The sequence below is a fragment of the Electrophorus electricus genome, chromosome 12 (genome assembly GCF_041902795.1).
Source record: "Electrophorus electricus isolate QZ-2024a chromosome 12, ASM4190279v1, whole genome shotgun sequence".
Classification (NCBI taxonomy): domain Eukaryota; kingdom Metazoa; phylum Chordata; class Actinopteri; order Gymnotiformes; family Gymnotidae; genus Electrophorus; species Electrophorus electricus.
Genome location: NC_137508.1, coordinates 2,333,123 through 2,360,470, shown reverse-complemented (window position 1 = coordinate 2,360,470; position 27,348 = coordinate 2,333,123). Strand labels below are relative to the sequence as shown.

Sequence of the window (27,348 nt, the reverse complement as noted above, 5' to 3'; positions counted from 1 at the left end):
AATAATACATTTAGACATATTCTCTTTAATAATTTATCTCCTTGCTCAATTAATTCCATCTCATCTTCCATTACAAAGCAGTGTTTATTCGGTGAGACTACTGTACAATTTTCCAGTGGTCTTTTATTTTGGTTGTGAAAACTTCATCCAGAAGACTAGACAAGCACATCTCTTACTCTCCTTTGTACAACTGTTTAATCGGTTCCAGTTTTAAAAGCCATGAGGCCAGCAAATTCTAATGGTAGCACAGAATGATACACATTTGTCCTGCATTGCTTTTCTAAATGTTGACACACAGAATGTTATACAAGTAATCTTTAAAAGCCATTAAAAGAACATTTAAAAAATATATATATATTTCGAAATTTAGAAATTGCTCCAGGTGGCTCCATTAACAGTAACTATTTGCTTCTGAAAGTTCATAACAGACTTTATCATTCATTAATGTTGTGTTTTTTTAACCAAGGCTATTGGCCATTCTTATATTGAATACATGCTAATACAGCATTTATATGTAAAGAATTTATATGTAAGAAAGGAGCCTAGAGCTCTCATGACACACACTATCCCCTGTTTCACATTCTTGACTCTTGTCCCTTCTCAAACCAGACATAGCAGTTTCACAACACGTGAAATTCACACAATTATTGCTTACTTCCATGGGTTACTAGGGTGCGGAGGATGTGTGATGTCATGGTCACAGTCCTCTTTATGAGATGGAGAACTCAGCACTGTTTGCCTTCAACCACGGAATGAAAAATAGTGGTTCATTATATAATTTGCTTCTTGTCAGATTATGCTCAACTATAAAAAAAGGATCTGAGCTGCATGTACCCTTCATCCATGTTTTCTGCATTTGGAGAAACTTGTGGGGCTCTATCCACAATGTGCACTTTACAGTGAAACATTTATTTAATGTACAGTCAGAATATTGCAGTCAGAATATTGATGACTTTATTGTAATGTGCAGTCAGAATATTGGAGTCAGAATATTGACGTCTTTATTGCAATATTCAGTCAGAATATTGTAGTGAGTGCAGGAACAATGAAGAGCATAGGGTGTCTTAAAAAATGGCTTTTGTTTCTGTTTACCAGGAGCAGTGTAAAATTATAAATGTGTAAGTCTTCATCATAAAAAGCTGATTTATTTCATGAGCAGGAAACAGTGCTATTCGGATGCAGTCTGATGTAGCATTTTATAGAAAATAGCAGACTGATTAATTGCTTCTTTTCTATTTCTTTACAAGTTATAATATGTCACTTCCAAGACAAACTGTTTCTCCTGGGAAAAAGTGAAGGTGCCTGATTGAAAGCAGTAAAAAGAAAAATATTCCTGTTCTTAACAGCAGGGCATGGCTGAGCATGGCTGAGAGAGATGGCCTGAGTGAACCAGTGAGAGAGAGAGAGCCAGCGCACACTGAGCCCAGCACACACCAAACCCAGCGCACACTGAGCCCAGCACACACTGAGCCCAGCGCACACTGAGCCCAGCACACACCAAACCCAGCACACACTGAGCCCAGCACACACTGAGCCCAGCACACACTGAGCCCAGCACACACCAAACCCAGCACACACTGAGCCCAGCACACACTGAGCCCAGCACACACTGAGCCCAGCGCACACTGAGCCCAGCACACACCAAACCCAGCACACACTGAGCCCAGCACACACCAAACCCAGCACACACTGAGCCCAGCGTACACTGAGCCCAGCACACACCAAACCCAGCGCACACTTGAGCCCAGCGTACACCGAGCCCAGCGCACACTGAGCCCAGCACACACCAAACCCAGCACACACTGAGCCCAGCATACACTGAGCCCAAAACACACACCAAGCCCAGCACACACTGAGCCCAGCGTACACTGAGCACAGCGCACACCAAACCCAGCACACACCAAACCCAGCACACACCAAACCCAGCACACACTGAGCCCAGCGTACACTGAGCCCAACACACACCAAGCCCAGCACACACTGAGCCCAGCGTACACCGAGCCCAGTGCACACTGAGCCCAGCACACGGAGCCCAGCGTACAGTGAGCCCAGCGTACACTGAGCCCAGCACACACTGAGCCCAGCACACTGAGCCCAGCACACACTGAGCCCAGCACACACCAAACCCAGCACACACTGAGCCCAGCGTACACCGAGCCCAGCGTACACTGAGCCCAGCACACAAAGCTCAGCGTACACTGAGCCCAGCGTACACTGAGCCCAGCACACTGAGCCCAGCACACTGAGCCCAGCACACAGAGCCCAGCGCACACTGAGCCCAGCACACACCAAACCCAGCACACACTGAGCCCAGCGTACACCGAGCCCAGCGTACACTGAGCCCAGCGTACACTGAGCCCAGCACACGAAGCCCAGCGTACACTGAGCCCAGCGTACACGGAGCCCAGCGCACACTGAGCCCAGCACACACCAAACCCAGCACACACCGAGCCCAGCGTACACCGAGCCCAGCATACACTGAGCCCAGCACACACCGAGCCCAGCGCACACACTGCAAACCCAGTGCACACCGAGCCCAGCGCACACCGAGTCCATTGGCCAGAAAGCTACTGGGAACAAAACAGATGCTGAAAAGTAGAACTCAGTTTAAAAGCCAGCTTGGGAACTCTTCATAGTTTATGTATTTATTTATTTGATGTTGTGTTCAGCATGTCCAATAAAGAGTTGAAATCGGCACATTATTCCTACCTCCTCTCTCCTTGACCAGTCTATCTCAGACTCATCTCCCCTTCTGGTGTGTGTGGAAAATTGATGCACAAGGTAAATTTAAAAAGAACTAATATAGATATGCCCTTCTCATTTACTTGGAATTTCTGTTTAATCTTATGGATTGTCATTTACGTATGACCTTAGTGAATTTCTATCTTTCATGTTTGAGTATCACTACAAAAGAAGCTGTCCAATTATGCTTTGGCCATGTGACAACGGGAGGTGAAGCAGGATGCAGAGATGAGCTGTTTTAAAACACACAAAAGTTTATTAACACACAAAACAAATTACACTAAAACAATAACAATGACACTATGCTAACAAACCACAAATACAGTGAGTGGCACAAGCATGGTCAACACAGGAGAAGCATGTGAAACAAAGTCATACAACAACAAGGAATAAGGTCCCTAACAGGACCTTAAATACAAACATTAATGACAGACATAACTAGGGTGTGATAAATAAATGTAATAAAAATATTACAATAAAGGTGCGACATATGGGAGGGGCGAAGCAATGAAGTCACACACACATGCACGCACGCGCGCACACACACGTGCGTACACAAGACGTCAAACTAACATGAGGAGGGGGCCATGCTGTGACAGGCCAAAGTTATTAAATAATACGTTAATAAAAGTTGTAATATATCGTGTGATGCTATATCACACGATGTATTACTTTCTCATTTCTACAATATCGACATCAGTAGATCTGTCCTTTCTTGGTTCCCCCTTTTCCATCTCTGCAGTACTGCACATCTCCAGTCATCCCTCAGCCTAGCAGATGAATCACTCACACACACATTTATATCATCCAAGTTAGACAACTATAATGTTTTTCTAGTCAGCCTCTTAACACTATTAATTTGACAGGGAAGCTGGATAGATTGCACAGAATGCAGTTGCTAGGATCCCCAGTCACACTAGAAAACTGGACCATATCTCCCTCATGTATACAAAGCACCTGCTAGGAAAATGGATCATATCACTTCCATCCTTCGGAGTCTTCACTGGCTACCTGTTACTTACCGTGTTAAGTTTAAGCTGCTTCTTATCTTCTTCAAAGCTTTACATAATGCTCCTCATGATCTGTCTGAGCTCCTGCATTTACACGGCCCATCCCCTACCCTATGCTCAACAAATCTGGGCCTTTTATATGTATGTAGGTATAAACTGACACTGCTGCAGTAAGTCATATCAAAATGCACTTTTTTTCTTTTCAGAAAGGATGACATTTTAATGAATAAGCCAGTGGAATTTCTATTACTGCCATAGCAGTAGTTAATTTGGATGATTAACAGGAATTCAGCAGCTGACATTTTCAGTTACTGTTGTGTCATCATTCTTAAAATACAGACAGGCTGCAGTCCAGGTTGTGAAAAGGAACCCCCACACAAAAAGGTCACAAACAAGCTAACCAACATGATGCGTCCAGCACAGTCCTTATTATGCATTTTTGTCCATTTTTATCCAAGCTTAGTAACAGACAAGTTCCAATTTAGAGAAAGAAGTCTCTGATGCCACTTTCAGTGTATTAGCACATACATCTGCTAATGCAGACTTAAAAAAGACTATATAACATGAATTACTGAGGGTGGTTAGTTGGTGGCAGCAGGAGTGTCAGAAGTAATGGGCAAAGAATACATTTGATTAAAAGAAATATTTTTAATATAGTATGAATCTATAAAATTCCAGTATGTCAAGGGCTACCAAAGTTATATTTGCATGCAAGAATGCACGCACGCTTTAAAAAATTATTTATATCACAATAACTTAGTCATGAGGGATGCTGTGTTCTTGTTTGCCTTTCCTATAACTGGGTTTTGGCTATGCAGGCAAATTGCCACTGCGATTTAGCACTGCCTAAAATTAAAATTTAAACTAAAGTTGGATCAAAATGCAGTGTCATTGACAATGTGTTGGGTGACATCTGTTACAGCACATCACTGCTCCTACTAAGAACTTTGTAAATATTTTTATAAGTAAAATTTATTTTCATGCTCAAATACATATATTTTTAAGCAACCTAACTTTCCTTATCATGGACAGTGACACTATACCTCCATTTAGCTATGCTGTCAAAAGTATTTTTTGTGATAATTACACTCTTGAAGGCAATAATTAATTATTAAATAGGCATTTATTTGACCATAATAAATAACAACATTTTAACAGACAATAAAAATTTACTCAGTGGTCGACTATGAATTCACAAAAACGAATCCAAAAGCAAAAAAAGACATCACACAAATTTTATTTACAGGTTTACATGTTGAATGTCACCTCTTTGAAGTTGAACAAGATATCTCTGCTCCACAGGTAAAGCATTTCTCTCCAAGGAGGCATCCTATAGATGGAAGGACAGAAATCATCTCAGTACAATTTCAACATAGAGTAATAGAAAATATCAATAACTTTTTTTGTCTAACTTTTTGCCACATATTTACTGTATTACTGTATTTACAGTCCACATATTTACTGCATTACTACATATACATTTGTATAGTTACAGCTCCATAAACACCAGATCCAGGAGCTCTGCAGCTTGCAAGATAGGTGCTTGGTTCCGGTGAATAAGGAACTGGAGCAGAACCAAAGCCTGGCCTGGATGGGGATCCTCAAGAACAGGGCTGAGAACATCCATCTTCACTAAGCTGCATCATGTCACAAGACATTTCCACCAAGCTACAGAGCACAGTACGCACCTCATGTGCCTGAAGCTTGTCACTGCTTATTTGCATACTGACTACACAACGTTGATGAGCATTCTATGGTCAATAACTAGATTTGTTTTATGCTTGAAATGCATGCAAATAGATGAGAGCTAAAAAAAAACAAACATATTCACTAAGAAAGTTACCTTGGCCCTCCTTCGAAGGTAATCTCTGCGATTATGCAGCATTTTTGTACAACGTACAATCACTTCCGTCTCCCTTCCTGATAAATACGGTAAAGCAGATATGATCTGAAAGCATACAAACACACATTAATTGCTGTTACCTTTGCATGTGTATTATCAGTAACTAATTTGTTATTTAACATGGATTACATGACACAAAAATAAAACCTTTGCAGTAATTGGACCCCATTCAATGTTTCGGCTGTAGCATGCCCTCTGCCACACCTGAAACTGTGTTAGAATCTCTCTTGCCACCACCTGTTTATAGAAGCAAAACACAGTTGTGCTATAACATCATTTGATCATTATTAAGTTGCAGCTAGAACAATATAAAAGCATCTTAAGGTGAGTACTTACACTGAACGTTCTCTGTCTGTTTGTGGGGTACATTCTGACCAGTTCTGTTGCAGGGTTTTCAGGAGCCATTTGGACCAACTACAACACAGAAAAAAGTGAATCAGTACTCAGGCTTCTTTTTGATACATCCAGAAGATACATCCTGAGAAGAGTTTTGAGTTTTTAAATGTTTAATCTTTGTGTCATCAAACTGCATAAAAACTCTTAAAGTTATCTCAGAAGAAAAGACTGACACGTTGTCCCTATATATAAAAGTCCAGAAAATGTTGCGTACTAATCACACATGAAATGTTCTTGAACTGTGTTCCTGTGCCTCTAACAGAATGGACAAGACAGAAGGCAGATCAAAGATTAAGAAAAAAATTGTTTTATTTATAAATGCATGAAGGTCAGTCATTCAGTGAGCTGGTGAACATGAGGCAAAAATAAAAGTTTCAAATAGAAACCTGACCAGTTTAACTGACGGAATGAAAGCACCAGTGCTTGGTGGTGCAGAAGCGCCTCCTACTGTTCAGGCTCAGCACTTAACACTGATGAATTTGCTTTAATGACAAGGAGGCTTTATTACTGTCGCTTGTCATCTCCACCGCACACTGAGTGGTGTCTAGACGGTCACGTAGATGTCATTCCATCATTACTGTAATGATGAACATTGAATGAGACCATTTCATATTAGTAATACGTGCCTCATCAAAACAATACGGGAATATTAGAACCCCCGTTGCTTTTAGTTCATCTCCATTAAACTTTAATCATCATGTATATATCATGCCAGCCAGTCTCTATTGACATCAAGTGAAGTAATTATGCACTGCTAAAACTGTTTATTGGCAAACTCTGTACTGCCTCTGTATGAAGCATGAAAGAAAGATCCCATGTTTGATCAGTATAAAAAGTGTATTTTTGGTACCACTGAACAAAAGGCTGGATTTGGCAGTAATCAAATATTCAAAGCTAGCTAGGGATTCCCAGCTATGTCCCTGGATATCAGCCTCACTAGATCTTAGTAAAAACACTAATCTAACATGCTATGCTAAATTATTATGAGATTAAATGGAAGAAAACTCTGCAATAGTAGATCTCCAGGTACAGCCTTAGATGATTCTCAATTAACCTTTTTCTTGGATTAAATTTAACTGCAGTGATTCTCAGTTTCTGTTGTGATATTTTCATTCTATTGCTGGCTGCTGAACAGCAGTGAGTGATGTCATCTTCAGTAGATCAGAGCAATATCATTATTTATCCTAGAATTGAGTGTGATTTCCACATCTCCCACAGTAGGCTTGTTTTGCACTCACTTTAATCAATATACATGTAATTTAGAGTGTTTTAAAAACAAACAAATTTTTTAAAAAAATAAATAAATAAAAAAAAACTGACTTTGGAACTTGGAACTTACAAGCACTTCTGTTCAAAAGTTTGGAATGAATGTTCGCAAATATATAACCTCCATTTTGTAGCAAATACGCATATACAACAATCCCAGTGTGATTTTGTGTATGTAATTGCATGACCTAGAAATCTGTATAACATCAAGAATGATGCTATAATAAAACTGATATCCAGAATGCTTTTGTGCAATTCTGTGGGTAATTCTGAAGATGCCCACTTTCAGTTTCAATAACTATACATGGGTGATTTCAGTATATTATTTATATTTCTCCCAAAATATTTTAAATAATGAAGAAAATTACCTTTTGGCGGCTGATTTATTATTTAGAGCTACACTATATATATTTTTAGTAAATAAAATATTGTGTTGCGTAAAATAGAAAGTCAGGTTATTCCAAACTTGTGAACAGCATTAAGAAATTAACCTACAAGACAACCGAGTATCAGCAGATAGAGAATACACCAAATTAACAATTATATTAACAGCTCAAGTTAAAAATACTTTTTTCAAAATTTAAATTTACGCTTTATCCTCTAGTGCTGTGAAATCATATAAGGAATCACAAAAAAGAGCACATTTGGGGAACATTTCACTGGTCACAGACATATGATGTGTCATCTGAAAAAAAAAAAAAAAAATCAAGTTGGCAAACTTCAAGTGCTTCATGTTAAAAGGGCATTCCTCCTCACAGAAATCTACGCCACAGCAAGCAAGTCAGACCACGAATTCTCCAAGTTAAGATCTTCAGAATATAGATTTCAACCTCATAAAATCTTCATTAAAGGAGCAGGGTGGTCAACATTAGCATTTTTAAAGTCTGATATTCAAATTATTTTCCTGTCATTTTTAAGCATCCTTACATCTGAAATTACATCTGGATATTGCACCTACTCTGTTTTATCTTGTATGTCCTCTTTTTGGGCATCTAAATTCAGGCAGAAAATCTATTTTAAATGAGTTGAGATTAATAATATTCAGATTATGTAAACTGAGAAGCGTTGACTGGAATCTGCCATTCAATTCATGACTGTTCCATGTACTTTGAGCAGATGGCCCTTCAGTTGCTTCAGGCACACAAAGGTCTTCCCACACTGGCGGCAGTGGCAACTCTTTCCCACTCGGCTGTGCCTCCTGAGATGGATTCTCAGGTGCGTGGATCTATTGAACCTCATGCCGCAGTGGGTGCAGTTGAAGAGTTTCTCCCGCGTGTGGATGTTCTGGTGTTGCTTGAAGTTGCTCAGCCTGGTGAAGCCTTTGCCACACACATGGCAGACGTGTGGTCTCTCGCCCGAATGCTGCCGCTGGTAGTGGTCCTTCAGCTCAAAGTTGTGAACGAAGGTTTTGTTGCACTGGGAGCAGCTCAGGGGCTTCTTACCCTGGTGGCTAAGCATGTGAACCTTCAAGTGGCCCACTTGAGCAAACGATTTTCCACAGTAGACGCAACAGTGTGGCTTGTTGGCATGAAGACTTTCGTGCGCCTGAAGGCGCTCGCTCTGGGAAAAATGGTTTAGAGGCAGGACAGGGAGGAATACTTTCTCACCTGAACAGAGCTCTTGAGGAGCCAAAAGACCTTCTGGAAAACTCTGTCTATTTGAACTAAACAAGTGTCCATTTTCATTCTGGTCAAGTGAACTGGATCTCTCTGCCATGTGAGCCACAGCGATGTGAACGAGGTCTGTGGTGACTGACTGACTATTCTCAGTCTTGATGCTTTGAGACATCTCTGTGTTACAATTCACTGAACAGGACATTAAATATGAAGCTGGATCTGGCATGTTGAGAGCAGTTAGATTTGGAAAGTTATCTACCTGTGTCTCCTCACGATTCCAGGGTCCTCCGATCCCTCTGTGACTCTGATCCGTTTCTGCAGGACCGCTGCCATCACTGTAGTCCCACACTGGGAGCATCTCCTCCTCTTCTTTAATGGGAACCGGATCCGGCTCTAACTCGGACTTCACAGTGGGGCCAGACAGAGAAGATGCCAACTCACCACACCCACTGTCCCCTATACCATTTTGTATTAGTCTAGACTGGGCAGAGTCTGTATCTTTGATGGGACTTAAGTCTATCACAGGTGTCTTGCAGTGACTTTCTCTGGGTTTTAAGTCAGTACATGGATCATGGATTCTCGTAACTGCTGCACTGGGCACTAATTTCTGTAAAACACTCGGAGGCAGTTGTGCTGTGTTATTAGATGCTGAGTCCTGTTTCCCACTTTGTTCGAGCGTGTCTGTCTTCTCCGTGCGAGCGCGTGCCTCTGTGGATATATGCAAATCCAGACTCTCATCAGACCTCCACACCTCACTGAATGTGGGTCTTTTCTCAGACTGCTCTCTCAGGCTCAGGCTCACACACAGGGTATCTGTACCTGCATTAGAAGAAATGAGTAAGTATTAGTAAGTATTAAAAGTAAGTACTTTTAATTAGTTTTAAATTAACTTTCTCCCACCCCCCTTTCATGGACTAATGAACTCCATCAAATACACTTCTGAACATAGTCTGAAAACAAATTAATTTTTGGAATATTCATCATAAATTGATCAATAGTTTTCTAAACTGTATTGGAATGAACATTACATATATGACATGATTCTCCCAACCTGTTAGTGTCTCTTCCGTGTGATCTGCAGTCCTCTCACTGCTTGCCGTGGCTCTTCCACAGTCTGCACATCGAACTCTCCTCTCTTTCAGTTTATTCTCTGCAAACTGCAACCTTCGCATAAGCAATGCCACCTCCTGTTTGCCACGACTCACTTCCTCCACAAAACTGTCCTCCACCAGCCGAGTGATCTCCATCATGGCTGACTTGAGAATCGTTTCCATGACGATGGAGAGTTGAGCCTGGAAGGTGACGACGAGGGTGTCTGACATTTTCTCTCTTTTCCTGCTGTGCTATTTCTCTAGGAAAAAGTGGATATAGATTTGGTAGTTAACTCTCAAGGCCTGTGAACATGGAAAAATATATAATTACAATTTGACCCTCAGGGAAATTAGATTTAATACTGCAGAGATAACCAAGTCATGGCAAGCTAGCTGGTTTAAAGCCAACGTACAAACACAACATCTGTCAGACCGATTGAGTACGTTAGCCAGGTTAACTAGATATCACTTTTAAACGGGTGGAGTTTACAGCCAAGTGGGCCTAGTGGTTTCCCTGTTCTAGCACAGCTGACTGATGAGAAACGTGACAATTAAAGAGATCAATCACTGTTGACTGGCTTATAAAGTCCAAACATGGACACAGTGCCGTTTAAGGTATACCTAGCTATAGATACAGAATCGTATTGTGGCTGGCTAGGAACGGTATCGTTAGACAATTATTTAGCTGGCTAACCAGTTAGCTTACTCTCTAGAATAGCCTGCAGATTAGCTTTATACATTCGCTATCCCTGTCGGTGCTAAGTTGTTTACATCTACGCTATTGACGACTCCGTGTGTATTAAACCCATATGCCGGGACCAGAAAATTATATTCAACTAAATTTGTTGGAAGATTCCAAAATTATTACTCATTCATTAATTCAACTCACTATGTACATCGAGAGACGTCCCAGCACACATAGATGGAAATCTACAAACGGTCTACAAAGCTAGATACCTAGCTAGCTACCTTTGTGTTGTTGTTGTTAATAATATCTATTTACTGACCCCTACTGGCAGGGAGGACCCGCAACACTTGCTGAAATTAATAATTAATGTAAAATGTACACAATATAAAGAAATGTATGCATTACTATGAAATACTAGATTCACTGCTTAAAAAAGACATTTGTTCAAAGATAGTGTTTAGTCTATCCCATCTGTACATATTAGGTTCCCATACATATTTACAGTTGATTAAAAATTGAATTCCACTGTTGCACTTTTGTCACTAGAGTCCTGTATCCTGTGTACCTTGTGTTGACCTGGACTGACCTCTTTCAGGAGTTATCCGATTTTGTGCTAGCTGGATGTATTTACAGAATTCATACTGTAAATTTCCTTTTAAACAGAGCTTATGCAAACACAAACAGCATGAACTGATGTTTCAGATAGAGGTCCTTTATCGGCTATGCAAGCAAGGTGCTGAAGCACTTTGAAGCACTTTGCTTGCACAGCTGATGAAGGACCTCTGACTGAAACATGCTGATTCTTGTACTTCACCCTCATTTTGACCATCTCTATATCTTTTACAGTAGTATACTGCAGTTACTCGCCAGAAATCTTTTTGGCAGGTAGGTAGTTATAGAGTAGGTGTAAATGACAGCATCATAAAACCTGTTAATGAATTATAATCACAAGAAAATCACAAAGGAACATAAATACAATGTAATGACTTGTTTATTACAAGATTGTTTTGTCTGTGGTGATTAGTTATGCCTGCCTTAATCTGTTGTTCTTACAATTTCCAAAACTCAATACTAACAACTGTGTGGAATGTAAAAAAAAGTCCTTTATTCATAAATCATACTGATGTCAATTTCTGACATGCAACTATGAAAAAAAGACTACAGCTATGCAAGGTCTTTAAATGCAATATTGCTTAAATAGCAGAAAAGTTATTCACATACACATATACAAATGAGTGCACCATACAATAGCTTACAAACACTGTAAACACAACACCTTTTTACTCTCTATTTGACAGAGCCAGACAGACCCTAAATCTAACCACACCTAAATCTACACCTCTTTGTCATGGGTGGGCAGAGTGAATTCTCTGGTGTCTCTTCAGGTTGCATTTCTGAGTGAACCTTTTGCCGCAGTCCATGCAGATGTAGGGCCGCTCACCCGTGTGAACCCTGCGGTGTGCCTTCAGGTTGCTGAGTTTGGTGAAGCTGCGGCCACACAGGCTGCAGCAGAACTGCCGCTCTCCTGTGTGGATCTGCTGGTGAGCTCTTAGGTGACACAGATGGGAGAAGCCCTTGCCGCACTGCGTGCAGCTATGTGGCGCCCTGACCACATGGTGCCCAGCGTGGCCGTGAGTTCTTATACTGAATGTCTGGGTCAGATTTCTTCCAGATTGCAAGGCACTGATTGTTCTCTCATCTGTGTAGGCTCTCTGGAAGTGCTGAAGCGCCTGAGGGGGTTTTGGTACAGGGGGACTCTTGTGGATTGATTGTCCTCTTGCCACATTTGTGGTGCCAGGATTAGAAGGTAGCACACTGACTTCACGTTCAACAAGTTTGGTAGGTGTTTGACCTGGTGTCCCAAGTTTCTGCGCAACATCAGAGGCGAGGTCCTCGACATTACCACAAGGCCCAATGTACATCACCCCTCCTTCCACAGCAGATCTGATGGGGAGAGGATCCCCATGCTGGAGTTCCTCCTGAGCCCGGTTTACCCTGCTAGGGTTGTGGATGGTCTCTGACCTCACTTTCTCCACATCCTCCCATTCAGGGGGAAGCACTACTACAACCTCTTGTTTAATGGCGAGAGAGTCAGAACTGCTTGCCAGCTGTTTCACAGTGTGAGGCTCTGAGCATGACACAACTTCAATAGGTCCTGGCTGCGATGGAGATGACCGCACTGGTTGCTCTGTTTTAGAATCTGGCCCTTTTGAATGCGTTCTTTGTTTCGCTGAATCCTGATTACTGGGACTGCAGGACTTTGTACCAGATAGTTTGTCTCTCTGTGGGACCCTATGATCATGCTGTGATATATGGAGACCAGATGTCTCTCCAGCACTGCCACTCTGTGGCTCTCTGTGATCTGCCTTGTGGCAATGAGGTGTAGAATAGATCTCCATCTCTGTAGCCTCCGTGACCTCCTCTTTTACTGCCCCTTCCACTTTAGATCCTTCCACTTCAACAATCTGTAAAATGAGGCATTTGAAAATAGAATCATTCATTCATTTGGAAAGCTTTGTTCCTGTTGACACTTATGCATTGATATGCGAAGTCTGTAGGTAGCTACACTATAGTAAAAGCAATCTTACCTTAAGTTCAATATCTGTTATTATTGAAGATGCCTCTTGGTTTGATGTTAAGGTTCCCTTCCCATAACTTCTCCTGCCACCTTCAGAAGTACCTTCCTGCTTCATAGCACAAACCATCTCCACACCTTCAAGAAAAGAAACTTTAACACATTATGCTATTGCATAAATCTCAGCAAATAACTCCAGTACACAATAGTTCTACTCACCATTTTTTGTCCTACAGTCTCTACCATCTGTTTCCTTCTTAGAGATTCCAGTTCTGCCACAATCTGCACATCGCACCCTTTTTACTCGTTCCTGATCACCAAGTTTAGTTTCCAAGAGTTGTACTCTTCGTCTCAAAACCTCTGCCTCTTGTTTCCCACGACCAACCTCCTCTAAGAAGCTGCCCTCCACTAGCCTGGTGATCTCACATATAGCTGACCTCAAGATCGTTTCCATGACCCCGGACAGCTGGGTCTGGAAGGTAAGCAGGGCATCCGACATAGCGTCTTTCCCAGTCGTTACACAGAACTGTGCTACAAAGTAATTTAGTTTTATTGACTACTGCAGCATATAAACAAAAATCCCTATACTATCAGTAACGTCTATATCTTTTATCTGACCTGGTAAAAGTGAAAGAAAAATGTAGGCTAGCTAGCCTGCTGTTTATTACATTCTCTGTTGACATTTGTCATTGTCAGACAACAGCGCCGCAAGTCCCCATGTAAGCAGGCACAATTAGCGTGCATTGTCGGCGCACAAATGACATTTATTAGGAAACTGTCTCGATGTTTTACCCCCTGTAGTTTGTCAGTGCCCTCAGCTGTAGCTCTGCGTAGTTTTATCTTACAGCTAGCTAGCTAACTACTGTTGTTGGTGCTAGCAACGGGCTAGCTAGGTTTACTAGTTAGCAAACAAATATAGCTAGAAAGGCTATGTTTTCTTGCTCTCAACGTCCATTCTGTATATGTTTGATGCGAGTCGAGGCCAAAGACACGTAATATGTCGTTGAAAAGCAAAATAACGTTGAATTCACGCAAACAAATTATTAGGCATGGTTGGATGCAATGGGTGTAAAAGGGAAAGCCTTGTCGTCCTCCGTGACGTCATACATTGTACAGTGGCCTATTTGGACAATATTCATTTAAAACTCACATCTAGCTTCCTCAAAAGAAAACCTATGCTTTAATTCATGCGGTAGGAAATCTACAAAATAAATTGGATGTTTGAAATATGGTTATTATAAATGAATGTTTATATATAAATGAATCCATCAATCGATTTATTTCAAGAATATAAGGACAGTCGGCACATAGTTCCACATTCGTTTGTGTATACAACCATACGTATTAATAAATGTATTTGCTTTATGTTCACCATACAACCATGTTTATAAGAGTTACATTTAACAGTTACCATTTTTTCATTTTTTGTCAAGAATGCCGCCTCTTCTAAAAGCGATGATTTTTGTTTTGCGCAAAATCTGTCCAACTGTACAGTTTGTTTCTATAGTCCTCTAACTGTGTCTGCCGTATTAACTATATCACTAGCATACAGTAAAGTCATCAATTCAATGTCATTTTCAGAATTGTCACATATTCGTTGTCACATAGCTGTTGCTATGGCAGCACTGAAATGAGGAAACTCAAAGAAAAAGAACTGAACTACACTCTTGGAACTTTAGAAATGGAATGAATGTTCTGACTCAAACATTTACATTTTCCAATACAAACTGGTTGCTCCTCTTACGAATTCAAAAGCCCTTTGCTTGTACAGCTCATGAAGGACCTCTGCCCAAAATGTCCTGTTTCTTTATAAATACAATGCATTCGTAAAGTCTTTAGACCCTTTCACTTTTTTCACATTTTATGTTGCTGACTTGTGACAAAGTGAAAACAAATTTTCCAAATTTAATATAAAGGAAAAACAAAAAACAAATGGGCCTCCCATTTCTCTTGATCATCTTTGAGATGTTTATACTCCTTGACTGGAGTCCTCCTTTGGTAAATTCAGTGGATTAGACATGATTTGGAAAGACACACACACCTGTCTATATAAGCTCTCATGGCTAACAATGCATCTCAGAGTCTCAGAGAAGGCTACAAAAAGATTTTGCTTCAAAAAAAGCTCCCAAGAGCACAGTGGCTGTAATTCGTAAATGGAAGAAGTTTGGAACAACCATGACTTCTTTTAGATTCCTAAAGCTGGCTGCACCAACAAACTAAGTAATCAGGGGAAAAGGGCCTTGATAAGAGAGGTGATCAGGACCCAGTGGTCACTCTGGCTGAGCTCCAAAGATCCTGTGTGCCAACAGGAGAAACATCCAGGTGGTCAACCATCACTACAACACTCCACCAATCTATATGGCACATTGGCCAGACAGAAGCCTCTCCTCCGTAAAAGACACATGAAAGTCCACCTGGAGTTTGCAAAAAAGCACCTAAAGGACTCTTACCTCATCACCTGCCCATACCATCCCTACAGTGGGGCATGGTGGTGGCAGCTTCACGCTGTGGGAGTGTTTTTTAGTGGCTGGGACAGGGAGAATGGTCTGGGTTAAGGGAAAGCTGAATGGAGCAAAGTACAGAGATATTCTTAATGAGAACCTGATCCAGAGCACTTGGGATCTCAGACTGGGCCAAAGGTTCACCTTTCAACAAGACAATGACACTAAGCCCACAGCCAAGACAACATGGGGGTGGCTTAGGGACAACTCTGTGAATGTGTTTGAGTGGCCCAGGCAGAGCCCTGACTTTAACCCAATTGAATCTCTCAGGAAAGACCTGAAAATGGCTATCCACCAACAGTCCCCATCAAACCTGAGACAGCTTAAGAGGCTCAGCAGAATAATGGCAGAAAATCCTCATATGCAGGTGTTCAATCCTTGCAGCATGCTACTGAAGACAGAAGTCTATAAATGCTCCAAAGCTGCTCCAAATAAGTAGTGAGTAATGAGTCTGAATATTTATATCCATGCAAAATTTTAGATTTTCCTTTTCAATAAATTTGTAAAAAAGTTTCAAACATTTTCACTGTCATAATGGAGTATTTAGTGAAGAATGATGGGGGAAATGTCTGTTTTATCTTAGCACGAGGCCACAATATAAAATGTGTGTAAAATTATTTATTAATTTTATTCATAATTTGCAACAAACTGCTTCCCCAAAGACAATAAAAAGCTTCCTTCTGAAAGGTAAACATTTTTAATTGGCATCCAACATATATCGGCTTTGATCCAGAATAACAAATCAAACAAACAAAAAGTCTGTGTGTCTCTTTATATAAAATACAAATTTTAGATAAAAGTTTAAGCATGTAAATATGATGCAGTAAAAGAAACACAATGAGAACAGTATTCATTTTTTTTTAAATAAACAAGAATCTCAATGAGCAAAACCAATTACAGAGGCACTGCGTTATCAGTAAGTAGCAACAGAAAGTATTTCACTACCATGCACTTCCCTTAACCATAATGCACACTAATCAGAAATGACCTTAGTAAAATATTCAAGAAAATGTGAAGTAAGAAATCACAATGTGCAAGCTGTTTTACTGGTAAATAATGACACCCAAAGTAAAGCACTGTGGAACTGAGTCTGGGTCTATGCCTGCTCATGGTATTAACCAAGCTTTTTTTTTTTTTTCCATCTTCCATCTTGTTTTGCAAGCATAACTAATAAGCTTAAGTTTAAACACAATGCATCCCCTTGCTAGGAGTAAGGCCTTACAACCCTGTAATGTATTACAATGCCCTTCATTTGTGACCCATTTACACACAAATACATTACTATAATTACATGTACTTGATGACTCCGTTGGTGACTGTAGTTCTAGTGGTTGTTCGGGTCAGATCCATGTTTGCGCTGGTGTGATCTGAGATGGTCAAGACGCTTAAAGCTCAGTCCACAGACTTTGCAGCAGTATGGTCTCTCTCCAGTGTGGGTCCGTTGGTGGACCTTTAAGATGTCAGCCCGGGTGAAGCTCTTGTCACACATGCTGCACTGGTGCGGCTTCTCCTGTGTGTGAATGCGACGGTGCAGCTTGAGGTTCCACAGGCGGCTGAACTTATTACCGCACAATGCACAGCTGTAAGGCTTGTCCCCAGCTTGGCTGCAGCGGTGCCTGCGCAGGTCACCAAATGACGAGTAGCCTTTCCCACAGTGGCTGCACAAGTGCAGGCCTTCTCTCTGGTGGACGCGTTGATGGACCTTCAGGTTGCAGGCCTGGGTAAACTTCTTGCCGCACTGGTTGCACACGTAGGAAGGGGCCGTGCTAGCTCGGTGAGAGAGCATGTGGGCCTTCAGGGAAACCTGGTCTGGGAAACTAAGCATACACTGAGGACAGGTTTGAGGTCTCTCCTCTCTGGCTCCTGCCATTTCCACAGGTTCGTTGTTCAAGTCCAATGGGTGGCTAAATGCGTCTCCACTATAAAAGCAATCACTGTTGTTATTGTCCGTTTCTCTATGATACGTGGAATGTCCTCGATGCCCAGAATCCCTAGCAAGTCCACCTGGAGCCTGAGGGAAGGCACTTATGTCCTGCAAATATCCCTCCTCATTAATAAGCAAACAGTTGAGATCGCTTGTATCTGAAGTACTGTGCAGGGATGACGATCCTTTGTTTCCTCTCTTATTTCTAATACGTCTCCCACATTCCTCAGATGTACCCAGGTCAGTCTGCAAAGAACTTGCCAGCACCCCAAAGCCCAGTACTTCTCCGGCTCTCCGAGGAGAGTCAGAGAGGCCATTCAGCTCTCCCATATTCAGCCCCTGGTTGCTATAGCCTCCCATGTCCCCCATGCTGTAGCGAGTTCTGTATGCTGCACCCTGGATGTTGTCCAAATCTGGTTCATGTTCAGGGTCAGTGGCTTGATCCAGTCCAGAGCTCCAGTCATCCTGAATCTGCTGCAGCTCTTGCTCACTGTATGTTTTACTATGTGCAGAATTATCAGAGCCTTCTGCTCCTGGGAGAACACAGTAAAGAATGAAGATTTCAGGCAGGTAAAAGCTGTGAGCAAACTGTTGAAAAACTGTGGTTTTGCAGAAGATCTACACTCAGGCATTTCCCAAAACAGTAGCATAACCTTCATAAGATGGTAGACTGTTTAAATTAGGAACTAATTTCATGAGCTTGTGCTATTTTCAGCACAACAGATAAATAAAAGGGGTAACCAACTGACAGTCAAGTGACTATTAATATTTTGCTTGAAGCAGGTTGGGAATGCATTAATCGATACCTTCAGTGCTCAGTCTCCAGCCATCCTGCAGCTCTGTAGCAGTAGCAGTCTGAACACTCTCACCTTTAAGCAAGCAGTCCAGCTTTCCTTCCTCTCGAACTGCCTGCTGCAAGGAGTACAAACATCATGTACATTACTTAAAAAGTCAGCACCACAATGTGATAATGCCACAAAACCTAGGCAGATGGACAAGTATGATCATATATGAAATATTTGCTTAATACTTTAGTGTTTATACTTCTCACCTCTGTACCACAGTCTGGATTGGGTATATTCTCTGACTCCACCATTCCAGAAAATTCATTCTTCTTCTCAGCCCCACAACCTTCCTCCACACTTCTCTCCTCTTTAAGATTTTGAGTGTTTTCCGCACCTGTGGGAAGATGGTCAGACGAACCTGTTTTATGTCATTACATTTCAGGTTTCCCAGGCTTTACTGCAATTCCTAGAACAATTAAATCACCAAATTCTGATGTACTCCAACCAAACACAAAAGAGCTTTTGCAGCCTGAGCCACAATAAATTTATCCCCTTCTACAATGCATAAAAACCACTGCTGCTAGAAATATACATACATGCAATGCCAGATGAAAATATAAACTAGTGACTAGTCTGTAAAAATAACATACACACACACATTATATATATATATATATATATATATATATATATATATATATATATATATATATATATATATATATATATATATATATATAGTGTAAATTTCGTTTATCAGTGACATTTAACTAGATAACTGAAACAGGAGATAAACGTGAGCTCTTCACTATAAAGTTACCTGAGGATTTCTCTTCCTTTTCTTCATTGGAAACCCGGGCATTGCCACAGTCTGCACACCTCAGCCTCCTACCTCTCTCTTGGTCTCTGCGTCTGGTTTCAAACCACTGAAGTCTCTTTTTTAAAGATTCAACTTGTTCACGGCTCCGAGACACCTCTTCCAGAAAACTATCTTCCACCAGTCTGGTGATTTCAAATATTGCAGCCTTAAAGACAGTTTCCATAACACCCGATAGCTGTGTCTGAAACGTGAGGATTATTTCGGACATCTTGTGAATGTGAATAAGTAGCTAGTTAGGTGGTTTTGATCAATGGTAACGTTACTCTTTTGTTTCAGCGCTCTACCCTTTGCCCCGGCTGTGGGATTCTGAAACAACTTTTCCGTCGGGCGTTTGATCACATCAGCTTAAAAAGCAGATACTTAGGACTCCTTATATATTATCAATGTATTAATACTTCATTTAGTTCTGTTTCAGACGTCTGTCTATGCCTAATTCAGAAAACGTCTGTATTTAGCTAACAAGTTAATATCGTAGGAGGCGTTTGATAGCGTAGCTAGCTAACGTTAACATGAACTAGCTATCTTGCTAGCTAGCTAGCTAAAACAGACAATGAGCTCTGTAATTTGTTGGTTAACTACATCAAAAGGCAATTTTCCTTTATCACAATTTTTTTTACAGCGGTTGCTCTGCTACGCTTACTGAACAAGCATGAATGTATACCACACCCTCGCGATTAGGGTGAAAGTTTTTCCTGATCCAGGCTTTGCAAAGCTCGACTCTCTGATGGGGGACTAAAATAATGTTACACCAAAATGCACGGGGTGTGTTCATACAGACCAGTCATAGAGGGCGATAGCTAGAGTATCAGTGGTTATTCAAAATTCCCATATTTCATTACAGAATGAAATATTTGAAATATGAAATATTTCATTACAGAATGAAATATGGATAATAAGTGGTTTACATTTCTATTAAAAATCCCCCAACCCACTAATCTCCTACAGATGAGACAAAAACATAAAAGAGATAAATGAGCAGCTGGACAGTGATACTATAGCGTGCATTCGCACTAGTTTTGCTACATGTAAATTTAATACCGCCTCTGAAATAAATGGCACCAAACGAACATAAATGTTATGATTTAAGCCTCTTCTTTTTTTAACATTACCTTCTGTCCGAAACTTCATGTTTCTCTGCAAACGTTCGGTACAAACGTTCACTGCAGTTTTGACTACTTCTATATATTTTAATACAATTCACTGCAATTACTCCCTGGAATCTGCAGTGTGTGTGTGTGTGTGTGTTTTGAATTACTTTTTTTTTAAAATTTTTTTTATTATATTAAGCTGCCATAAGTGGAGTTTAAACTCCAGATATAAGGAGCAGGTGGTTGCGGAAATGCAACACCGTCATGTGTTTTTAAGTCCGCCCACGCTGCACCCAGTTCATTATTAGGCTTATCATTCTGAAGGTCCTTAATTTATTCCATTGTGCGACTGAAAAACATCTGTTCAGCTGTACGTTATTTTTTTGCGGAAGTAAAAATTATTTTTGTGCTAGCGAGAGAAATTGAACGTCGATGTACGCAGCTGCGCGGATCTTCATGTCGTTGTTTCCTGAGCGTTGTGCATGTGTATGTTATATAGATCAGAGAGTCTGCACGAGGCCTGCGTTACTTGAACGCGCTCATGCTGTCAGTTTCTGATACGTCATTGTACACTTCGTCTCGAATGTAAAAAGAAACTATTCTGTATTAATTAACTAAAATAAAGTTTATTGTAATTGCACCGAATGTCATCATGGATGAATATGGTGGTTTTAAAACCCAGTTCACATCAGTTATGGAAAATGTGCTAAAGACAGCTGTCGGTGAGACAACGAAACTCTTCGAGCGCACTTTGCAGCAAATGAAAGCCGAGTTAGTTCATTTGAGGCAAGAGAATGCTGATTTAAAGACCGGTGTTTTTTCTCGACAATATTTAACAAGTCAAGCAGGGAATGGAAGTCCAAGAACAGACCATGCGCAAAGTGTGTCTAAATGCGATACTGGTGTACAGTGTGGTAAGTATATAGTGTGAATATATGTATTAACTACATGCATAGAACACTTCCTGGAAATATATTATCGACTCGTGAGACATACAAATAGCCACTTCTAGAGGCTGTAATGTGCGCTTTCTTGGTCCTTTTTAACTAATATTATAGCTTTCCCCGTATTTCTCAATTTAGTATTAGCAGTATTGCATTATATTGGATATGTTAGGCTTCTTCTCGATGCTTCATGCAACCGCATACCCATGCACTATTCATGTAGTACCTACATAATTCTACTGAAGCCATAAAACGAATGTATTAATTTATTTCCCAGAAAAGCCCATCATGGTTGAAAAATGTTGCAGTCCAGCCTTATTTAATGAACGCAGTCTTCGATTACAAGACATTACCAATGATCGTCTTGTAGATATGTGTTCCAACGCTTCTGAAGATGGAAACAGACAGCTTGCTTTGCTTCTCATTAAAAAAGAGGTCAGAAATATTGTAAATGATCTACATTTGAATGATACATTTCCTGACCAGATATAATTGAGTTTGTAATTACAACTATTTAACTGTAATAAAAGGTTTGGAGTATGCAGATCAGGAATTTTAACTATATATATATATATATATATATATATATATATATATATATATATATATATATATATATATATATATATATATATATATATATATATATATAATTTTTTCTTCCATAGCCCCAAGACACTGACTGTGATGAATATGCCCCTGGATACTTTTTACTGAAGCAAGAGGGTGCTGAGCCAATATTGGTTCGCAAGGAGCCCTTTAAAGACACCATGGAAAGAGGTGCAGAAGTTTCCATAAAATCTTCAGAAAAAGTCTGAGCTGTATTCATGTGATTGACAAAAGCCCTTTTCATGTCATTATCAAATTTAAATTCTACTTCCTGTATATGCCTGTGCTTCCGCTTAACCCTGCTTTCCATTTTTATTTCTGCATGTCCACAGTTTTGATTCCCTCAAAATTCCAAACATTGAACAGATGCAATGGAAACCCCAGAGAAATCTCAACCACTAATACAGCCTTATCAGAGACGACAGCTTCCTCTAGTCACAGAGTGGACTCCTTGAGTAGAGTTCCCCAATCTGTGAATACATCTAGATTAAGAGAAGATTTGGCTTCACATAATGATACAAAAAGACAAAACGCCTCCAGACCAGCAAAATCAACTGTACCAGAGCTACCAGCTTATGCAACTCAGCAGGCTCATTCTACAGTTAGCTTATCTACACCAATAGACCCCCTATCTAACAAACTACATCAGATGTCAGCACTTAGAGAGGAGAAACAACAAACAGATACATTAGATCATCTTCCCACAAATCAGCCCTCTGAGCTACATGCTCAGCTCAGAACCCTTCAAACCCAGCAACTTGTTCAAAATATCCAGAATCCAAATACAGTGACACATCTTGGTCCACAACTTATTCCTCGACAACAGAAACCAATTACAGATCCTTGCCAATCTGTCCAGTCAATTCAAGCCCCAGTGGCAACTACAGAAAAAGCAGTTTCACCACCCTCAGCTGATCAAGAAATGACACTATTAGGTGAGTCTTCTTCTCGGGCTCCACAACGTGCTGTCTCTTCACCTCAAAATTTGATTTCTTCTGTCGAGAACATGACTTCACTAGGTTGTTTTCTAGGTCCTCAGTGTCAGACTCCATTTTCTCCAGACCATCACACAGTTGCACCTGGTCAGGTATCTATTCCCCTGTCCCATATTCCATCTCTACCAAACCAGGTTCCAATTCCACCTGCACAAGGCCCCATTCTACCTATTCATGTTCCAACTCCACCAGCCCACGTTCCTGTTCCATCAACTCAAGTGCACGTCCAATCAAATGATATACTTCCACCTCAGAGTTTAGATATCCCAGTCCACTTTCCTTTAGTGCCTCCTCACAATCTGGCTCCATTAGCCCAGCCACCTTATCCTCCGAATCAAATTCCATTTCCTCCACCATACATTCCAGCTCAATCAATGAGGTCTTCGGTTCCTCCAGTTTCAATTCCCCAGACTAATACTCCATGTGCACTAGAGCATATACCAGTTACATCCCACTATCAAATCCTGTCTGATCCTCTCTGTTCATCTCCAGACCAGTTTTTTCATCCACCCGATAATGCATCAGATTTGCTTCGGTCGCTAAATCCCACTCCTTTTCACTCAGCAATTGTGCTAACCCAGCAAGAAGCTGCATTGGAGCAGCCATCTATGATGCATTCACAATCAACTGGGCAAGCTTTGCAGCTGGCTCCACTTCTTACTTTGAAGGAACAGCAAGCAGCAGCTTCCAATCAGGGAAATGTTCCCAAGAGAGGGCCTACCTTGCCTGTGGAAATCTCTGTGCCATCAGTTAATAATTTTGAGCAAAATATTCAGAGGTTTCCCCCTTGCTCAAGTCCAGCTATCAACTCTGATGACACTGACTCTGTCATCATGGAAATGCACAGTGAAGAAGACCCTATAGATAATGAGGATAGCCTTCCTGCATGCTTGCCTGGAGTGACAGAACATTATAAGGTTCTTTCGAAGCCTGATTCAAATTTCAGAGTATTAGATTCTACAGTAGAGGAACAAATCTTAACAATAAACATGGTCAGGGATCCTCAGATAGACAATGAAGTCATTGAGCAGAAAGAGGGATGTGACATATCCAGTCAGCTTTGGGAACCAACTGATTCATCTGGTGAATTATCACATTCAGCTTTAAGTGTTCCTATGCAAAACAGGGGTCGCATATTCCAGAAAGTTTCACGTAAAGTGCTTGAGAAGAAGACAGAATGCTCTGAATGTGGCAGGATTCTTAGCAATGCATCTTCACTGGAGAACCACATGAGGCTCCACAGAGGTGAGAGGCCATATACCTGCTCCCAGTGTGGAAAAGCCTTCCCTAGCGTCCGAGGCCTCAACCGACATGTAAAAGTCCATGCAGAAGAGAAGGGGTACAAGTGTGAGGAGTGTGGTAGGAGTTTTGTTTATCAATTCACACTGACAAAACACAAACTTATCCACTCTGGAGACAGACCCTTCCCTTGTAAGATATGTGGCAAGAAGTTCTTGGCCAAGGCAGACCGGGCTACTCATATGCGTATGCATACAGGTGAGAAACCTTTCTTCTGCAGTCAATGTGGGAAGTCATTCAAGCACAGAGTTGCACTGAACATGCATATGCAGGGACACAGAGGTGAAAAGCGCTATGTGTGTCCCCACTGTGAGAAAGGCTTTGTGGATTTAGGTAATTTTAAGAGACATAAGCGTATTCACACAGGGGAGAAACCATTTGAATGCAAAGAATGTGGTAAACGTTTCACTCAGTCAGCACACCTAAAGAAACATGTTAACACACAACATATAGTACCAAGAACAAAATAGATATTTAATCATGCGATATATACCATGAGAAGAACAAGTCAGTAAATTGCTTAGTGAGAACAAATGTTTGTAAATTCATTGTCGACGTGTTGCTCATTAAATTAAGTAAATATTTCTAGTAATTTTGGAACTGTTCTTTGATTCCCTTTGTTATCTATTCAGAGTGGTTCTTCTTTGCTACTGAATTGGTCAGTGTTAGCACAAAATGCTCTAAAATGTTCATTACTGCCAAGCAGATGCTGAAACCTTTTCATTGGTTAAGTTTACATTTTTTAGTTATTTTAAGGTTAGTGTAACTGTGTTATGATGCTTTTAAGATGTCAGGTAATTAAGAACATCAACATAATCAGTTTAATTTCCAGGAAGGGAAATGACTAATATGTGCTGTTTCTCTAGAATCTTTTATTTATTGTTTCTTTTTTTATGTACATAAGGGTTAAAATCCTTTCAATCCCTCAGGTCATATAAACTGTTTACTATTTACTGTGAAAATTGAAATTAAGGGTGATTTATTAATTCAGAATTTGATTTGAACCTGATATTCAAACAATACAAAGTAAAATGTGAAATTTTGTGATCCATTTTATCATTATTAAACACTGAGTTCTTGAATATGAACTGAGTTCTTGAATATGAAATTATTTTATAATCTGTAAATCTTAATTTGTTATTATATATATATATATATATATATATATATATATATATATATATATATATATATATATATATATATATATATAAAACGCTTTGAACACCATTTGAAAAGTTTTTTGTTAAATGGAGTTAAATACAAAAGGTTTCATCATGGACAACATTCAGGTTTCACTATGAAAGATTCTAAGATTCATTCTTATTCTGCAATTAATCTGTAATTATGCACAGAATTGAGCAATGCAATTTACAGTGGATGCAGTACTACCCTAATGGCTTGTGATTATAATATGAGAATTTTCTTTAAGACAACATAAAGATATCTGGCAGGAAAAGATGTTGCAACACATGACGTTATGTTTGAAGATATATTTTTTCATGTAGTTTCAAAGAACTGGCTAGCCGCCTTGCTGAAAACCTTAACTCCAGTGGGATGGAAAAAAGTGGCCACTGTTGTGTTAAATATTAGAAGTTATAGCTCAGTGATGAAGGTACTTGACTTGTAATTGGAAGGTTACTAGTTCAAGCCCCACTGCTGCCAAGTTACCACTGTTAGGCCCCTGAGCAAGGCTGTTAACCATTGATTACTCAAGTTGTGCTCATAATTGTAAGTTGCTTTATCTAAAAAGTGTCAGGTAAATGTAAAACCTTATGGCCTTTCTCTATAGGGCATATATTTTTTGATAGATTCACTTGGATAAAAGTAATTCATGTTTATAACAGATTATAATTCATGCACTTGTCTGCATCTTTACAAACTTGCACCCAAGTACATGCCTGGATTAAGCTCTTTGTGGAGCTAGGCTATAAATATTTGGGGTTCCCATAAGATTAAGATTTTATATCTGCAATGAAAATACAATAGTATAACGAATAGGCCAATATTAATTAAGCAACAAAACATGACAGCGGCAGTGACAGAGCAAGACACAAGTGTGGTTGGGTGTATGTAGTAATACTTAAAGAATGTGATGGTGGCAGTGAGAGAACGAGACAGTGTGGTTGCAGAGGCTCTTCATTCTCAATTGGAAAATAAACAATGCAAGACAATGATGAGCAACCTCAAAACAAATAAAATGCTGGCAGTAAGGCTCTTGGTGCAATACACAGGAGTGCAGTACAGGCAAGCAATACACAGCACTGAAGGTAGGTACCTGTGGGCTTGTACAGGGGAAAGAACGAAAGAAAATAAATGAGGCACAGGTGCAGGGGTTCAGTAATCAGGTGATTGGGAGAAGGGCAGGTGTGAGGTGTATGTGTTTGAGTGTCAGTGGGCATGTCTCTCCCCCTGGGTGGCCAGCACACTGTGACACAAAATAGTGAACATACAACAGGAAAGCAAATTAACAAATAAAACAGAAAAGGCACACAGTTTGAACAGGACTATATCTTAATAAATGATTGCTACAAAAGAGAGTAGCTTGACCACTTCTGGAATACTTAGTTAATTTAGGAGTTTTATATATTATTAGCTCAAGCATCTTTCTCTTGCTGCAGTTTTTGTTTTTAGACCCCTCTCTTCTAGGAGCCACCATCATTTAATACATTGTTTATCTGATAAAATGCTAATGAAAGATCAAAGCTAATAGGAAATGATCTTGATATTTTAGTGCACTCCCCACACAACTGCATGAAAATGGATAACATAAATGCCAAATAATGATTCAAACTTGTTTTGTTTTTTTTTAAACCCATAGATGCGAGGCCCCCCTCAGTCTTGAGTCACTAGGCTGCAGCCTATTTAGCCTGCAGGCTTAATCTGGCCATACTCAAGTGTCACAAATAGGTCAATTAGTTCAAAGCTAAGGACAAACATTTCATTCCATTTGAGACCTATAACTCCAAACATAACTGAAAATTGTGAATGAAAAAGAGACATTTTACATTTTTAATGATCTCAATGGTCCAGTAT

General features: G+C 40.2%; 4 protein-coding genes across 12 annotated transcripts; 1 reads left to right on the top strand and 3 right to left on the bottom strand.

The window, feature by feature from the left end:
• Positions 1 to 4,856: 4,856 nt before the first annotated feature.
• Positions 4,857 to 11,000, bottom strand: LOC118242206 (uncharacterized). Of its 5 annotated transcripts, none has more exons than XM_035531568.2 (7): positions 10,914 to 11,000; positions 9,985 to 10,284; positions 9,193 to 9,752; positions 5,992 to 6,069; positions 5,803 to 5,892; positions 5,596 to 5,700; positions 4,857 to 5,420 (listed from the first exon to the last, which is right to left on the bottom strand). In XM_035531568.2, exons 2-7 carry the CDS (start codon positions 10,253 to 10,255, stop codon positions 5,400 to 5,402), a joined length of 1,125 nt encoding a protein of 374 aa, XP_035387461.1. In that variant the 5' UTR covers positions 10,256 to 10,284; positions 10,914 to 11,000; the 3' UTR covers positions 4,857 to 5,399. The 5 variants fall into 5 exon arrangements, with proteins under 5 accessions (XP_035387461.1, XP_081580311.1, XP_081580309.1 ...); XM_081724185.1 differs by having other exon boundaries at positions 4,857 to 5,082; positions 5,860 to 5,892; XM_081724183.1 differs by having other exon boundaries at positions 4,857 to 5,082; positions 9,985 to 10,282; positions 10,914 to 10,985.
• Positions 11,001 to 11,685: 685 nt separating this feature from the next.
• Positions 11,686 to 14,382, bottom strand: LOC118242205 (uncharacterized). The gene is made up of 3 exons (XM_035531561.2): positions 13,507 to 14,382; positions 13,301 to 13,425; positions 11,686 to 13,177 (listed from the first exon to the last, which is right to left on the bottom strand). Exons 1-3 carry the CDS (start codon positions 13,784 to 13,786, stop codon positions 12,059 to 12,061), a joined length of 1,524 nt encoding a protein of 507 aa, XP_035387454.1. The 5' UTR covers positions 13,787 to 14,382; the 3' UTR covers positions 11,686 to 12,058.
• Positions 14,383 to 16,391: 2,009 nt separating this feature from the next.
• si:ch73-109d9.2 (uncharacterized) lies at positions 16,392 to 20,114 on the bottom strand. Of its 4 annotated transcripts, none has more exons than XM_035531560.2 (4): positions 19,318 to 20,114; positions 18,764 to 18,891; positions 18,519 to 18,624; positions 16,392 to 18,245 (listed from the first exon to the last, which is right to left on the bottom strand). In XM_035531560.2, exons 1-4 carry the CDS (start codon positions 19,583 to 19,585, stop codon positions 17,113 to 17,115), a joined length of 1,635 nt encoding a protein of 544 aa, XP_035387453.1. In that variant the 5' UTR covers positions 19,586 to 20,114; the 3' UTR covers positions 16,392 to 17,112. The 4 variants fall into 4 exon arrangements, with proteins under 4 accessions (XP_035387453.1, XP_081580304.1, XP_081580302.1 ...); XM_081724178.1 differs by having other exon boundaries at positions 18,582 to 18,624; XM_081724176.1 differs by having other exon boundaries at positions 18,519 to 18,621.
• A 708-nt stretch (positions 20,115 to 20,822) lies between these two features.
• Positions 20,823 to 25,386, top strand: LOC113571495 (uncharacterized). 2 transcript variants are annotated; one of them, XM_035531547.2, is made up of 5 exons: positions 20,823 to 21,379; positions 21,687 to 21,844; positions 22,078 to 22,189; positions 22,351 to 22,953; positions 23,050 to 25,386. In XM_035531547.2, exons 1-5 carry the CDS (start codon positions 21,118 to 21,120, stop codon positions 24,780 to 24,782), a joined length of 2,868 nt encoding a protein of 955 aa, XP_035387440.1. In that variant the 5' UTR covers positions 20,823 to 21,117; the 3' UTR covers positions 24,783 to 25,386. The 2 variants fall into 2 exon arrangements, with proteins under 2 accessions (XP_035387440.1, XP_026856262.2); XM_027000461.3 differs by having other exon boundaries at positions 20,830 to 21,379; positions 22,351 to 25,386.
• The last annotated feature ends 1,962 nt before the right edge of the window (positions 25,387 to 27,348 follow it).